We start from the raw sequence: 17160 nt of genomic DNA, 5'->3' as shown, positions 1-17160 counted from the left end.
GAGAAAACCAAAAAGCACCAGATTTAGCAAGTAGAGGTAGGAATGGTTTCCACACAAAGAACTTTATTTTCATAAATACAGCAGTGAAAAAGCAAACTCTTAAAAGGGGGGGGGGGGGGGGCAAAAAAAAAAAAGAGAGCGAGCTTTATGTCTATATGTTTAATAAAAACACTTTAAGACAAAAATCATTTACATTCTGATAACTCACATTCAAAAATAAAGAGAGAAAGGCAGCAGGGCATACCATTCAAATGAATACCTAGTAAAAGGTAGTAACGTATTTTTATTAATAATCAATATAACACTGCAATATTTAACCTTGAATTTGTATATACAGCAATATATCCTACACAGCAATAAATCAAGACATACACACCATAAGGAGCACGTACACTAATTTCTGTCAAGTTGAAAAAGTAGGAATCATACTTAACAAAAATCTCCTCCAAACTGATAACATAGAAAAACCACTTTGAGTGGTAAACAACAAAAAATAAACACTGAAATACCTAAAGAAAACTAGTTTGAAAAGAAATACAATTAACAAATAGGAATCACAATGTAGGATTACCTCTCCCCGAATATCCAATCGTTTATTTTGCTCTAAGGTAGATTACACAGCACACAGAAAAGTTGTTATATTTCAGTATAGTAAAACGCAGGCTTTTGCAATTTGGTCCATTTACATTTCACTGATTATTTTAGCCTGCCGTATCAGAAAGCAAAGTTGTGTGTCCCTCAATCTTTGGATATAAAAAATAGAGAAATTACATTCTTCAGCACAAAAGCAAGATTTTGAGAAATGTGTGCTTTTTTTTTTTTTTGGTTAAGCATATTTAATTACTTTCATTCATGCAAAAACTGTGAATTAATCCCATTCCAGATGAGGATTTTACCATAAAATTTAAATAGTCAATTTATTAGATTACAGAACAATGGAAAAAAGCTTGATCCGTGTAATATCTTGTTACTGAACACTACTCAGTCAAAATCACACTAACCTTACACATTTGCCTTCTTAGAGATGCAGGCATAACAATTCATTCAGAAAAGCTAAAAGACATATAAATTTAAAATAGAACAGATCCGAAAACTATACTTACTCATTTTTACATAAGAGGTTCAAACATTTATAAAGCTACACGTAACCTCCAAAAAACATGGACACTAAATTGTTAAACAAACTACAAGTAGCCACTGCAGACCTGACAGTAATACTAAAGAAAAATGAGTACTATCACTATGCTATCAAATTCTTATATTTCCTAACCATGTAAGTGCAAATCAGAAGTTGCAGTTCAAACGTGTAGAAAGCTTGAAATGAATAAAATAACTCAGGTGCATAGCATTATTAAAATTCTCTGTTAGCCACATCATATATAAATATAGATTGGAATTTTAACTACGGGAAATGATTTTTTTGGGGTAAGGAGAGAGAAATTCAAGGGGGTTATATCTCTGAAGGAGCAGAGAGAATCCTCCAACAAACATTCTGTCATTGCCAAATTGTGCCTTAGGCACTATACTCAGCTGAAGAAATAGATTGGTTTTGGCAAGTAAATTTGCACAGCAATCACCTGTACAATCACAAACAAAATATATTCACACTCTGAAGTTACATAGCCTTTCACCAACATCTCAAAGAATGTTATGGAGCAAACATATTCTCTCCTTGTTGCAATAGGCACAGAAGACCTGCCCAAAGGACCCCATCTCCACATCAATGCATTCGTCTTTAAGCAGAATCCATATTTCCCAAATTTTATAACTCATTCTCAGGACTCTATAGAACAATTGTCACCTATCATATTTATGTTAATTTGTCATATATTATAGTAGAATTATATACATGTGAGAAATCCAGTTTGCAAACATTACAAATGTATCAAGCTGCCAGTAAACAGTTCCTCTATCTACATATGACGGTGCAAGTTAGTGGTGTCATAAAGGCACTTGTCTCTCACAGACAGTACTGTCTTCTCTAATCAGTCAAAAATAGATCTAAAAATATTTATTTTAACATCCGAAATGGTTTTTACTCCTTAAAGTGGTGCAAATCATCATCTATGGAACAGTAACTCATTAATTCAACGTGAAAGAGCTAAGTGCAAAGTATCCATAATTAAATATATCTTTATAATTAATTCATTTTAATGCCATGCTCTCAAAAAAATGCCAAAAAACATGCTATAGTAGAAATGTGATTGGCACTAGCAGCCACAAATAAAAAGGTAAGTGCATACAATAGTACAAGCAAGCTTATTTACGAAGTTACCAAAACAATTAAGTGATGAGTTGCAAGGAGAGACATTTGCCACAAGTCTTTTCCAAGACATGCTTGAAGCCACACCTGACCAGTATGAAATATATAACGCACATTTACATCATTAGGGACATCTTTATAGCTAGCTACCTAATTTTACAAAAATAAATCCAAAACGCTCGTTCACTTAAAAGTGAATTCTGTTTCTGTTTTCACGGCATGTGAAAAGACAAGTCAAAACCAGATCTAACAAGAGTTTAAAAAGACACATGAGCAGCCACTAACTAAAGTTCAGTGCAGTTTTCAGGGGTTTATGGATGGCAGTGTGAAATCCTCAAAATCCCATTTATCTGGTCAGTATGTTGGCACAGATTTTCCTCTCCAAGTCTCAGTACCTTAAAGCAATAATTTGAAAGAGTTTCCATCAACAAAAGACCTGTTGTTGCAAATCAAAGTGCTCAGGTATTACAAAAAATAGACATAATTGGCTTTGCCTATGTAAATGCTAATTTGCAGTTCACATTATAGCTCCATTAACTGAGAAATTTAAACACCCAGAAAGGTGTGATGGATAGAATAAATCAAGTACAACCCAAAAGCCAGCAGGTTTTTTCCCTTAATACCTTCTGTCATAACAGCACATTAAGAGTATATCCAGACTGCTGTGAAGTTGCTGGATGGAGCCTCATGCTTGAATACTAATTTTCATGTCCAGTCTTCTTTAAATAGTTTTGCCAGTACTGTACCATAAGGAATTTTCTGCATCTTTGAAAAATCTGCATTCACTGAACATTGCACAAAGTTATTAGAACAAGAACAGGGGGGGAAAAAAAAAAAAAAAAAAAGAAGCCATTTGATCAAGTATTAAGCTATTCCTTCAGAAAATCGCATTTCTTTGCTTATAGCAATGACCAGAATTGCTGATGGCATACTGACAGTTGCCATAGCAAGTGGGTGACTGCGTGGGATAGCAGACATATAGCCAAGTCAACTGCTTATGCAATCTCTGCGATTTAAGCAAGCACAGAACACACCACTTTTATTGTGTGCTGCCAATGATCTGCATAAAGTGCCAAAGGAAAAAATGTTCTTCTATGTTAGACCATGGCTGTTTCAGTATTCCCATTCATCTGTTTTCATGTCCAGATAGTAAAGAATATTCTGCGCAAGCTTTACCGCTTGCTTTCTGGCAGCCTTACACCGCTCGTCACCTTGTGGATCAACAGCATCAAGTGCTAGAAGTTGTTTCGTAAGAAGTTCTTCCAATCTCATGTAATTTTTATCCGTTCTGTTTCCATCAAATGAAATCACCTCCTGCTGAATTTGAGACAAGTTTCCAAGAACAGTCCAAACTGCTTTATGAGACTGATGTTCAGCAGCAGTTTGCTCGGAATACATTTGCCTTTTTTCAAGTGCTTCCTTCAAATCAATATATGTTATAAGAGTTTGAACTTCTATTACTGCTCTTCTCCTGGCTTCTCTAATACAGGGGTTTTTTCCTGGACTCACCTCATCTAAGCAGGCAATTAATCCCTGCAATTCTGCTTTGGATCCCAAATACAAATCAGAAGCATTCTCTGTTTTTAAAAGTAAAGAATTAACTTCCTTCATTTTCTTACGGATCTCTTCTATTTTTAGAATGGACTGATTTTGTGCCAAATCATAAGCGTGAGTAGAATTTGCTTCTTCTTCCAAGTCCAGGTATTTCTGCAATTTATTGATCTCTTCCACTACTTCCTTTCTGTAATTTCTTATTTCTGCGCGACCACAGACATCTAAAGCATCCAAATCAGCAATAAGGCCTGTAAGCACACAGGATAGATGCCTGCAGGTATCATTACTGCTCACTCCCATTAGAAGCGCAATAAGAGTTCCTCTTGCTTTGTTCACGTCGCACATTACAGAGTTAATTTTGGAGACAGAAGGATGCGCATCATTAGAAAGTGGCAGGGACAGCTGTTGCTTTACACAGCTTTCTATAATCTCCTGAACAGCACATACTTTTGTCAGAGTGCGATATCTTGCTTTGCGTAAAGAAACCTTCCCTCCGGTTTTCACCTGGGTAAGCCTCAATACAATGTCCTGAATACCTTCTTCAAATTCGTCACTTATACAGTTACCTCCTTTGTAAAAAGGTGTAATCTCGCGTTCGACAAGTGCCTGCGCCTCCTTGAATATAGCCTCTATTTCCAGTCTGCGCGGATGGTTTGCATTTTGTTCCAGTTCCTTAAGCAGCCTCTCTGTTTCCTGAGCAGCTCGCTTTCTAGCTTGCTGAATATCCCCCTTTCCTTCGGTGTCTACAGAATCTATTTCAAAAAGCTGTTTAGTAAGACTCCTTTCTAATTTCTTGTAATCTCGATCAGTAGACAGACCACTGAAGACGACCACTTGCTGTTCAATCTCTTTGACTTCCTTCTGTATCTCATGCAACCGTTTTATGGATGGGTGTTGGTTACCCATATCCATTCTCTCCTTTCGTCCAGTTTCAGATGAACTACAAAGAAAGTGAGAACGAGACTCGCGATTAATGAAGCGTTAACGCAACCACATGTCACAACTTTCACAACATCCTAAAGCACTTCAACATTACACCTATTTTAAATATCGCTAGCAATACGAATAAACCACTTGGCTGACAGTTTCTAGCCATTCCTCTATTGTTTCACACCTCCTTCTCCTGCTCGGGCTGCAGGGGAGGTGCTTTAGTTACCACACGACCTGCTCTTAACGTTCACCCGCAACCTGCAGCCCTCCCTTCCCCACCTCCCCTGCAGCTGAAGGCATCGCAGAACAAACCGGACGCCCGCGGCCCAGGGGAAAAACAGCGGCAAAACCCGACCGCCCTCGGGGTGCCGCAACCCCAGGGCAGGGCCGCCTTCCCCCACACAGGTCCCGCAGCCGACGCTCCCCCCTCCTGGCCCCTCCACGGCCGCAACCTCCCGTCCCGTCCCCGTCCCCGTCCTCTTCCCCGCCCCGGGCCCGATGGGGCCCGACGAAGCGGGAAGAGGATTTAACACCCGGACACCCCCCGGGGGAGCCCGGAGGCGCCTGAGGAGAGGCTCGTGTCCCGTGTCTGTCCCCCCCCCGCCCCCGCAGCAAACCCCCTCAGCGCCCCGGCCGCCTCACCCGCCGGCCGCCCCAGCCAAGGGACCCGCTGCCCGGCCCGGCTCTGCGCCACGGGCCGAGCGGCAGCCAACGCCCGCGGCCCCGCCCCGCGGCCGGGCGGGCGGCGGAGGCGGGAACGTCGCGGCCGAGGGACGCGGCCCCTTCCCCAGCGCCGCCCCCGACCGCAGCGCCGCGCTCCGGGCGGCCCTTGCCTTTGCGACACCGCCGTAAAGCGCCAGGCGCCGGCAGGAGGCGGGCGATGGCGGCGACCCGGGCGCTCTGGGGGGGCGGCGGCGGCTGGTGCTGGTACCGGTACCGCCACCGCCGCCGCCTCCTCTCCTCCTCCTCAGCCGGCGGCGGCCCCACGGCTGAGCGCGGGGAGCGGCAGGAGAGCGCGGTAAATCCGGGCGGGAGCGGGGGCGGGGCGGCTCCCGCGTCCCGGAGCCGGCCTGCCGCGGGGGTAGGCCGCGGGGTCTCCCGCCTCTGCGGAGCCCTGAGGGGGGAGCGGGCCGGGCCGGGCCGGCTGCCCCCGCGGTGACTCTCAGCGTCGCTGGGCGGGTGCGTCCCGATAACAGCCGGCGTCTCCCGCGGGCTCTCTCGTTGTTTATGTATTTCCCAACGCCCCCGGTGTTTGTAACTGCCAGGCGGGCCGCGCTGCGCCGCGCTGAGGCACCAGGGGAGTAAAACGCTTTTACAAGCGGAGCGGGGAGGTACGGGCTGCCCGAGCCGGGTCTTCCCGAAAAGCTATGCGGGTGCAGGAAGAAAGCAGGGTTTAGGGAGATTTACACACCCTTTAGTTCTCGCCATCAAATATTATAACGAAGTGGAACGTCAGTGATAGAAAAATGGAGGGGGGCGGGGAAGTTGCTTTTGAAAGAAAAATCATGATTCGTGTCTTGGAAAAGAGTCAAAGGCTTCTCCTCTGTAGTGCATTTCTAAATAAATGTAAATTTTAAATGTATCAAGTGGTTTTCGGTCAGGGTAAACGAATCTACGTAATTTCTGAACTTGTTGCGCTTAAAGTTGCAACTTTAAGGTTGTGGGGGAGTTTTGGAATTTATTTCAAATCGGGATGTTCTTCAAAAACTCTGCTAAAGCCGTCATAATGAATTCTGCCTGTATTTTCAAGGGCCTGGGTTTCAGCCCCCCAGCACACTCCCGTAACGACTGGATTGGCCCCCCCGACAAGCACTCCAACCTGCGGCCGGTCATCTTCTACGTGCCCCCCGAGGAGTCACCTCTGGAGCGGCGGCTGCGGGAGGCCCGGCAGGAGGCCCAGGCCTGCGACCAGCGCTTCTGGGCGCGACACAACCGCACCTTCCGCCAGGTGAGCCTGTCATGACGCCCAGTGCCGCTTGGCTCCCGCCTGCCCACCCGAAATTGGGGGGTTTGGTCTCCATGAGGTAGGGTTCACTTCTGCCCACTGTTGCTGGCTGGTAATTGATACTGTTTCCTTTAATACACACAGTGTCTTTCTGGAAATTACTTTTTTGTCATTCATTTCTTTAAAATGACATGCAAAACTGAAAAGCCTGCTTTTTTATTGCTGTTTAGTAGCTTATAATGATATTTGCCTTTTTCCTATCTTGCACTGAAGACATAAAGTTGTAGCCACCCTACACGCAAGACCTGTCTGTGACTAGAGTGGCTGTTAAAAATGATTCTGCAGCTCTTCTTGCTCTGTCATAAGTGAGAGAAGTTAGGTATCATCACTAAGGGTAAATGAGGGACATGGCCTGTTTCACTGGCAGTGTACCCCAACAAAGCTACAAGTGGGGACTTCACAGTCATGGTCTGTCTGCTTTTCTGATTGCAGCATTGGTTAGGAGACACTGAATTTTGTTGGAAGAACAGAAACGGTTCAGTAATTCACCATCACTTGTGATAATCTTTAATCATCATATCCTCCCAAAACTTGGAAAGATCTCAGAGAAAAAACAAAGCTTATTTTGTAATTCCATAGAACTACTTTTTAAGTTTGCAAAACTTAGGTACAAATAATTATTCTGTTTCCATCTAAGTAATTTCGATTTTTTTTAAGTCTGCATGTTTTCCTCTATGCTCAAATTCTCAGTTATACAATACAGCAGATCTTCATAGTTTGTGTTATAAACTGAAGGTTTGGATCCTGTCAAACAATACTGAAGCTCAGCTGTAACTTCACAAATAAGTTTTATATGTTTCAGTAGAACACTTGCATGAATTAATTGATGCATGCAGGTAGCAGGATCTCGGTGACAAAGTTACTGGTTTAACTAACTCACTGGATTCAGGAAAATGTTTTGTTGACATTTCCAAGTGTAATGAGTATTGCCTGTTATTTCAGAGGCTATTAAGCAGTACACTGTTAGCTGATTAAAAACAACGGTTAACGTAAAGGACTGAGTGCTTCAGGTTCTAATATGGAAAAACATGTTTTAGGAAAAAGAAGAATTTATTTATTCAAGACTGAAAGCCAAGGGTGTGGAAATGAGAGATGAAACAGGTTAGTGAGATCTTTGTTTATAGTTTAGGATGCATTATGAATTCTGTTTAATTTTGAATTTCGTTAGTTTATGCTCTTTGTGTTCTGTCACATCTTGAGGGTAGGATTTAGAAGTGTTTTCCAGGAGCATGATAAAAAAGAGGAGAGGAGCTCTTCAGAGATTTGCATGTAGGGTCAGATTATCTGCTGCACTGTTCTTCCTCTAATTCCTTCCCTGCAGCTGGAGGGAATGTGCTGAAATCCTAGCCAAGTAATATAATGATTCTGTAGTCTAAGGAGGAAGGGACTTTTTCCTTTCACACCTCCTAACCTAGTGAGCTAGCTGAGCTAAACATATAGAGCATTTGCCTCGAGTGCATATTATAGTTGGGTGGATAAATTCACACTCTTTGGCTTCAGGTCTATAGTGTATACAATTAATACAATATTTTTCCTTGAGGCAGAATAAGACAGCTTCTGAGGAGACAGCAGCTGCTATCTGCCTGTCTTTGCCTGAGCACAGTTGCTGTAAAATAGTTGCCTCTCCAATTCATTATGTGAACGTGAAACTGAAAACAAGATGCCTTCTTAATAACAGTGAATTGGCCATTGTAGTAGAAGGTTGAACATTTTCTTCACAGAATAATGATCTGTTTGAGTTTAGTAAAACATCTGCTCTGATGTTCTGTATATCGCAGACCATTATTTTTCTCTTCTGTTTGTATCCTGGTGATCAGTGTGTGGTTGAGAAATAATTTTAGTTAAGTTCTGTGTTGTTTAGAAAACACTGCTTTTATATTGCCTTTTAGGGTTTGGTTTGGTTTTTGGGGGGTTGTTTTTATACCCTAAAAATAAAAAATAGTAAGCATGTACATCCCTTAGAAATAAAATTATATTGGCTGCATGTGTTGATTAACTGTGTTCTATAATACATCTGCGTTTGTATATAAAAATAAGATTAATAACAATATACATGAACAGTTGGAAAAAACCTTGCTTTTTATATAAGTGAATCTACGATCAGTTCTGCTACCAGTGTGAAGAAACAAATTAACTATAGTTGTTAAGTAGGCAGCCTTCAAATAGTCTTAAATTTATCCCATAGTATGTTAATCCATTGTAATATATTAGATTTGTAAATAATGACAAATAGAACTGATTAATAATTTACACTTCTGTGATCAGTTTCAGGAGCTTTAAAATGCATTTTGGAACAGTAACAAGTTGAATATCACAATTCCATCTCCCTTATCATATCCACGCCCGATGGGACATTCAAATTTGACCCTCATTTTAGAAACACTGAAAGTGCCAGAAAGTTTGTATAGGAATTATCTGGTAGAGTTGAGAATATTTGCTGGTACCTCTGTGCTGTAGCCACAGGTTTTCCTGTCATGTTCTGTGGAGAGAATCCATCTCCTCTTATATTCTGCTTATGAGAGTGGCATATTCAAAGTCATCTTTTGTGCTTGCTTTTTCACAAAATAATTGTCTACTATGTTGTTAATAAATCTGACATCTCAGAACATACACTCTTTGGTATAAGTTACTTGAAATTTATCAACAGCAACAGAAAAAAATGTACATCTGAAAATATCATGTCAGTCATGGATAGTGTTCTTTCCCTATTTATTGACTTCCTTTACGGGCAAATTTAAGTTACTGAGTGCTCTTACTGGTGCTATTTAGACTTCAGCCCCATGAGAGATTAATTTTACTCAAAGGATAGATACCTCTAGATCTGTGGACTTTTTCACAGGGGTCTACTAGTTCCCTAAATAATCTAAGACCTAATAAACAAGTCTTATGAGGAGCGGCTGAGGGAACTGGGGCTGTTTAGTCTGGAGAAAAGGAGGCTGAGGGGAGACCTTATCGCTCTCTACAACTGCCTGAAAGGAGGTTGTAGTGAGGTGGGTGTTGGTCTCTTCTATCAAGTAACTAGTGATAGGACGACAGGAAATGGCCTCAAGTTGCGCCAGGGGAGGTTTAGATTGTATATTAGAACAAATTTCTTTACTGAAAGGGTTGTCAGGCATTGGAACAGGCTGCCCAGGGAAGTGGTGGAGTTGCCATCCCTGGAGGTGTTCAAAAAACGCGTAGACGTGGCACTTCGGGACATGGTTTAGTGGGCATGGTGGTGTTGGGTTGACGGTTGGACTTGATGATCTTAGAGGTCTTTTCCAAACTTAATGATTCTATGAACATAATCACTTTCACAAGTAATGAGGGCTTAAGAGTTATGCCAGCTTCAAGATGATCAGTATTTTTAATCTGCTGTTACGCCAAAACTTATTTTCAGGTCAAAAAGCAACACTGAACGTGGAAGAAATGGCTGACTTTTACAAGGACTTTCTAAGTAAAAATTTTAGTAAGCATATGGAGTACAACAGGTATGTAGAAGGTATTTATGTTAACTATTATACATTACAGTCTAAGTGAAAGGCATAAGATCAAATTTAAAATTCAAACTTTTTTTTCCATAATTGGTAAAACAGCACCTAAAACTATAATTTTAGAAAATTTTTTTTTTAAATGCTATTATTAGCATTTGACAGAAATTTGCATTATCATTTGAGGAGTTCTACTGCTTATTGTTGATTTAGGGGAGAGATGAATCAAATCTCATCTCTGAGATTCAGAGAGACAAGATTAGGCACTCAATTTTTTTCCTCTTATGGCATGGGTCTTTTCATGCTGCTAATTGAAACTGATAAATAGGCAAATAAAACAGTTGAAATTTTTTTATAACTTTCTAGTTGACTGTTAAATAGGTACTAGTAAATGTGATTCATCTCAAATGAAAATTGTTTAGTGAGAGTAATATTTAGCATTCTTTTTTTTATTATTTTGCAAGCATATAGTAAAAATGAAAGTGATTAGTTGAGTTCGAGGGTTTTTTTGTGTGGCCAAGCATTAGTAAAATGGTTGCCTGAACTCATCCTGTGTAGAACCTTAGCTACAACTGGGTAACGCCACATCCACCATGCTTCTTCATAACATCTACTGCATTGTTTCAGTGTTACTGTTTGTACAACAACTTGATAAACTGGATTGGGGATCTGAAACAACTGAAAAATGACTTGCAAACATGCATTACCCTGCCAGTAGCTGTGCACACTTGGCAGAGGGCTAGAAATGAGGAAGGAATGGTAAGCTGGATGAGGATGGCACTTAATCCAGTTACAGTAGCACTGCCCACTGAATATGAAACCACAACTTCAGTTTCTTCTCTGTATTGGATTGAAAGATTATTGGGCTCAAATGTGTCAAGTATTACTGGGTTCCTAATGGTGTAATGCTAGTAAGAATTCTACCATTGCTATAACTGATCTGTAACAAATTGTGGTTTAGGATTCTTTGTACGTATTGTGCATATACCATAACATACTACACTGTAAAAACAATTTTACTGTAACAAATATTTAAAACAAATATGCATGTCTTGTTTTGCCCATGGGGGGGTGGGGGGAGAACAACATCAGCAAAAACGTAAGCAACAGCCTGAAAAGATGGAAAGTAAAAAAATTCTTTTTAATAAGAGGATTGTTCAAATTACCTATAACTGATGAGTGAGAAAGCAAATAGTTTATCTTAGAACTTGTCACCAGATGCCATTGTTGTACTGACCTCAGGATAGTGTCCCATCTTCACGGTAAGAGAGTTCAGGCTTTGTGCCTAAACATGACCTTCCTTGTTGCTGCCTTGTAAAATCAGGTAGTGTAAGCTGCGTCATTGTAGTTTCAAAGTGGAACTGCACAGCCCTGAAAGCAGTGGAGCTTTTTACAGGCATTCTGATTTTGAGGGGTCATATTTATAAAAATCTGTTTATGCCTTCAGCTGTATGTTCTTTTGCAGCGTTGCCAGCTGGCCTGAAAACGGTGGCTGCTGAAGTGTTGCAACTTCTAAAATTTAGTTAAAATTGAAGCAATGACTGTGCACAGACACCACGAATATTTAGTTCAGGGTACTTAGACTGAAATACAGTCTAGTTTAGGAAAAAAAAATTCAAGAAGGATATAGGAAATGAGACATGAAAGGGGAAAAGAAACAGTTGCAATGTTAGCATGATATTTTCATTTAACATGACATTTGAGGGGGTAGCTCAGTGCTGCTTGTCAGCATGATTTTTGCTACTATCCTTACTGAGAGGTTAGTATCTCAGGTTTATGTTAGATCTGTACGTGCAAGGTTTCCCAGAGAGAGCTCAAGAGAAGACCTAAATCCCAGTGTTTCATATTCCCTGCTAGTTCTACGATAAACGTATTCTGTTGCTTCTCATGCAGCTGTTTAAAAAATGGGGGAGTGATCCTTGTCGGAAACTAGAAAGAAATTATGAAATTAGTTTGTAACAAGGGCAAGAATTTGAAGCAAGTTCTCAGAAGTTAAAAAGGTTTGATACGGACTCTCTCATCTATATCTTGAATTGGCTCCAGAAGTCATGCATGCTGCATAAAAATTATTTAAAGATATAAACACTAACATTGGGAATATTAAAGCCATCATCTTTAAAGGGTACTGCATTAGAAACCTAATGTTTCCTGTATTGGGTTATATAATTAGTCTTTGAAGTGTCATTTTATTTTATTTTCCCCTCCTTTATAGGTGACCAGCTATGCCCTTTCCAACACACAAATCCTCATACATGCACAAACAAATCTTACCCATAGCACAGCACTGGCAGGAAATTCTTCTAGATAGCTTGATGATCAGCTTTACTTCTGAAACATGAGATATGGTTACAATAATTTTATCTTACCTGATTCCAAATACAATTGGTCATAAAACTACTCATCACTTAACTTTTTTACAGTTAAGCTCTCAGTGGTTGTAGCCCTACAGTCTACATGTAATCTCTTCATGGATGTCGATATTCACATAGACGTTTTCATAGGTTATTTAACTCTAATTAAGCAGGAAAAGCATTGCCACAAAGAATGGAAAATGATGTTGTTACTGAATTGTCATTTGTCAATGCCAAAGGATATTTTAATATAATCGTGTACCTTTCTCCTGTTCTCGTTCTGTGTGCTGATGATTTTCCTGGCTTTGGAATCCTAGAGATTGGTATAAACGTAACTTTACTATCACATTCCTCATGGGACAAGTAGCACTGGCGAGAGCTCTGAGGCGGCTTCGTTGGAAAAAGAAAAATGTTGGAAATTAGTGATCACAGCTCCATGAAGAATGCAACACTAGCTAGGCCTGCTATAAATTTGTTATTTATAGTGATCTTCAGAATCTGAATGACTAATGTAATAATTGCTGAATCTGTTTGTTAAACTATGTAAATAAAAGTTACCATTGGTATTAATTTATAATCACTATGTAGATTTCCTTTACCTTTATTCCAAGAATATGTAAAATATTTCCCAACCAAAACACAACTGAGAAAACTGTCAAAAGCTGTTCCTCGTTTACATTAAATGGAAGGGATTACAACTGTCACATTTTTACCGTGGAGTCATAGCTCCTAAATAACATGTGATTCAGTATGCTGTACCTGAACTCAGGTCAGAGAATGATGTCTCCACCAACCATATTAGTATATAAAACCAAAAATGCCTCATTTTGTGGCAGTTGACTACTGTCTGGGGCAGTAGTTATCCACAAGTAATACAACGTGGCTGAAGGAACGTGTATGATTTGTGAGTATATGTACAATCAGTTTAGAATAATCCTCTTTTCAGTGTGATTATTTCCTATTTTAATAAAGATTTAAGATATATTTCATATAAATTACTAATGCAATAGGATCTTCTTAGATAATTTTGTTTCAATTAAAAGAAATGTGCTCCCCTTGGACAAGAGTTCCTCTAACCTATGATTGGTAAAGATTCTAGTTGCTGAGCAATAAAACAGATGCATTGCCAGTCACTTAATCTTGGTAGAAAAGGAAACTGATACTTAGCTGTATGGAGGAGAGCAACATTAGCACTAATACGCACTGCTTTCTGCTCGTTAATTTCTTTCAAAAAATGAGCTATTCTCACTGGTTTCTCTGAGGCACTCAAAACAACTCAGGGTGATTTTTCTGGCCTCTAGGTTTCTAACATCAATTGGAAGGAGGTTGGTTTAAGTGAAGTCTTAACATGTTATGCCATATATCTGTTATTTAAAAGAAGTTGCATTCCTCAGAATTTTCTCTCTGTCCGTTTATACAGTTAAATGATTTTTTTGATACAGTACCTACTAAGAGGATTCTGTTAAAAAGAATGTATGTTGTCAAATGAAGCGTGTTTCCCTAAAGCTATGCTGTAGGGAAGGTTCTGCTTTTGGAAACATCAGCTCAGAGACCATTGACCTGTTTTTCATATCTAAACATGACATGATTTATTCACAGCTTTTTATTTTTTCAGCTGGAGCAGAAAGAGCTTCGTCAATATCAACTGTAATAATTCCTTTGCAAGATGAAATAAATATTAATGATAGAGTAGCAGATTGCACTGTTTCATACAATGATGGTATCATCATTGGGGCTAAAACAGTCACTGAATTGTGGTTTTAACTTGTGTTATTAATAAATGAAAACAGTCATTAATAGTGTTTGCTGACGTGATAACCAACACTTCTAGGGAAATAATATTTGTGAGTGTTATTCATTGCATCAGTACTGTAAAAGGTATATATTTATTAAAAAGTTACAAAATGCCACGTTTCTTTAGGAAAATATTTTTTTTAAATAGACCACTGTGGGTATGTAATGTCATTCTTAGGGCTTTACAGTAAATCGTATCTTATGGTATATAAGCTTTGACCACAATGCAAATGGACACTTTAATAAATAGTTCCAAGGTAAAAGAATGGTAGGATGATATAAGAAAATATCCCTGAAAGGCAGAGACCAGAACCCCAATGGACTGATGGTTGATAGCCATATGTTCTGACAGCCTATGCATAAGATTCCTAAGGTAGTTTCACATATGCTTTAAGTGGGTAGAGGTCAATCAAAAGAAGCATTTTCATCTTCCGAGTGGCTCACTTTTACTAACACAGACGTTTTTGTGTCTGCCTGCTGAACCAGATCAGGAAATTGATCACTACTAGAACTAATCCAACAAAAAAAAGTGTTACTAGATGTCAGTTGAATTAATATGCCTCATCATGCAGATATAAGCGTTCTACTGTTGGCATGAGGGAGATGTGGGAATTCAGATGGAAGGTTTGGATTGTGCTTCAGTCAATTCATAGTTATAACTGTTCTCTGAACATGTAATTTTAGTGTTGGCCACCCCCAAAAAATATAATCAGCATACGATGGATTGTGCTAGGATTCTGCTCTGAGCTGCTTGTAGGTAAAGTTCGTGCCTTTATGGCATTGCCTTCATTAAGATTCTGTGTGGAGCACTGAGTCCCTTCATGTAAAGCCTATTGAAGTAGTGAGGTACTTATCTATTAGGTAAGTGTTGAGCTCTGATTTAGAATATCTAGTAAAGCCACTGTGAAAAGATGTTATTAAAAATAATCCATCTGAAATTTTGAGTCTCATTACGAAAACCACATACATTTACTGAGATAATTACATTTTTGGGACAGCCAAAAGCCGTATCGTTTTTGCTATTGTTGCATTACTTCTGTTTTTTTTTTCTTGACTCAGAGCAGTTGGAATAAGGCCAGCTGCTTTCAGATATTATTGATCATAAATCCTTTATACATCAAAGGAAGAATAAGGAGCTGCCACAGACTACTAAAAATAATTTTTTTATGTGTACAAAGGCCTGCTACAGTAACTGAAGCTAGTGAAATAGATCAAAGAGTGACTTTTCTGTGCACATTTTCTGAGTATAAGAAAAATACAGGGGAGTGTTCTTATCATTTAGGTATTTAGCTAATCCTGTCAGAAGGAACAGCAGTATTTCATGTTTAGTAGTGTCAGCATGTGCCTTTTTAATCTGTCTTATGCACCCAGTAAGTTCATAATAAAGTAACAGCATTTTGGTAATATTAAAATAATTTTAGATAGTTTGTATTGACTTGGGGTGGTTCTGATAACCTGTGTGGGTTTTGCTATTCACTGAATTTCTCTACTGGAGCATTAATTTCGATAGAATATGAGAGGAGTAAGAGGAAGTGTCAAATGGGGATTGAGAGGCAGACCAACTAAAGGTTGGGTTGAAGTGATTGTAGCACCTTAATATAGGATTAATAAAGAACTGTACATCTTAAAAAAAATGCATTTCTTAGTTTCATTAGGAGTTTTAATAGTAATGGTAGCAACTACTGAGAAGATAGCTTCTATGTTTAACTGAACATTCTTAGGGATAAAATTAAAATCTAGTTCAAAACTCAGATTTGTTATTTAGATGCTGACCCTTCCTGGCCCCATTTTAAAGGGACTGTTCTGCTTGCAATTTTTAGCTTCCTCTATCACTAAGCAAGTTTGGTACCCTACAGGGTAATCAGATTTAGCTAAACAAGAACTTAATTTACATCCTGCGCAGAGCCCATGGGCCGATCTTTTGCATAAAGACTGGGAGATTGAAATGTTTTCAGGAAAGGATAACATATGCCTGGAACTGTAATATGCATGAATAACATTTTCATATTAAAAATTATATCCACTGATTGTTGTAAACCAATTCCCAGAATAATAACCCCATAATTGTATATTCGGGTTCATTTCTGAAAAAAAAAAAAAAAAAAAAAAGAGAGAAACACAAGTTACTTTATTTCTTATGAGTTTATTTCTTAAAAAGAGTTTGTAAGTGCATGGACTGTAATCTTGAAATACGCACTCATTAATATTCATTATTATATAAATCACTTCTTTGTGCCTTGACTTTGCATTCATTAATGGATTAAGATTTACCCAAGTACTGTGAGATTTAGTTGACTGATATATTCAAATAGGAGATGCTGTGGAAGTGCAGAAGCAGTACTTTTGGCTAGAAATAGTAAAGGCAAAAAATTCCATGATCCCTTTTTCAGTGTGGTCTTACTCAGGAGAAATATCGTATAGTACTACCCACAGTCAAAATCAGTTTTAGAAGCCGTGTAAATGCTCTGAAGACATGGTCCACGTTTCATACAGCTGCTTGTGTTTTACTAATTCAAACCAGATACCCATTTAATCGAGTTTCTTATATTTTGCAGGGAAAGGCACAGTGATTTTGCTTTCTGGTGTATGCAGGTTCTCATCCTTAGGGGTGGTCCCAGGTGTGTTGTGACCAGGGCCTGAGATGGCAGGAGGCAGCAAGAATGACTGTATGCATCTCTTGAGACTGCCAGGAGGCAATTAGCACGCAGCCTAAGCTGGAGTAGCCCTGAAGCTACTTTGATGGACCATGACTGGCATGAATTTCCAGCAGCCCCCATGCCAGTCAAGAATTGC

At 39.4% G+C, this 17160-nt stretch overlaps 2 protein-coding genes across 5 annotated transcripts; one reads left to right on the top strand and one right to left on the bottom strand.

Annotated features, from left to right (window-relative positions):
- Positions 1 to 810: 810 nt before the first annotated feature.
- BAG5 (BAG cochaperone 5) lies at positions 811 to 5529 on the bottom strand. 2 transcript variants are annotated; one of them, XR_012650661.1, is made up of 3 exons: positions 5390 to 5507; positions 2887 to 4757; positions 811 to 2658 (listed from the first exon to the last, which is right to left on the bottom strand). XR_012650661.1 is itself a non-coding variant. In XM_075029745.1 (2 exons), exon 2 carries the CDS (start codon positions 4727 to 4729, stop codon positions 3377 to 3379), a length of 1353 nt encoding a protein of 450 aa, XP_074885846.1. In that variant the 5' UTR covers positions 4730 to 4757; positions 5390 to 5529; the 3' UTR covers positions 811 to 3376. The 2 variants fall into 2 exon arrangements, 1 of the variants encoding a protein (XP_074885846.1); XM_075029745.1 differs by having other exon boundaries at positions 811 to 4757; positions 5390 to 5529.
- A 49-nt stretch (positions 5530 to 5578) lies between these two features.
- COA8 (cytochrome c oxidase assembly factor 8) lies at positions 5579 to 13153 on the top strand. Of its 3 annotated transcripts, none has more exons than XM_075029748.1 (5): positions 5579 to 5765; positions 6498 to 6695; positions 7790 to 7853; positions 10132 to 10222; positions 12435 to 13153. In XM_075029748.1, exons 1-5 carry the CDS (start codon positions 5628 to 5630, stop codon positions 12436 to 12438), a joined length of 495 nt encoding a protein of 164 aa, XP_074885849.1. In that variant the 5' UTR covers positions 5579 to 5627; the 3' UTR covers positions 12439 to 13153. The 3 variants fall into 3 exon arrangements, with proteins under 3 accessions (XP_074885849.1, XP_074885848.1, XP_074885847.1); XM_075029747.1 differs by having other exon boundaries at positions 10850 to 13153; XM_075029746.1 differs by having other exon boundaries at positions 5580 to 5765; positions 12891 to 13153.
- The last annotated feature ends 4007 nt before the right edge of the window (positions 13154 to 17160 follow it).

The sequence above is a fragment of the Buteo buteo genome, chromosome 6 (assembly GCF_964188355.1).
Source record: "Buteo buteo chromosome 6, bButBut1.hap1.1, whole genome shotgun sequence".
Classification (NCBI taxonomy): domain Eukaryota; kingdom Metazoa; phylum Chordata; class Aves; order Accipitriformes; family Accipitridae; genus Buteo; species Buteo buteo.
The sequence above is the reverse complement of the archived record's forward strand: the minus strand, read 5'-3'. Positions and strand labels throughout refer to the sequence as shown.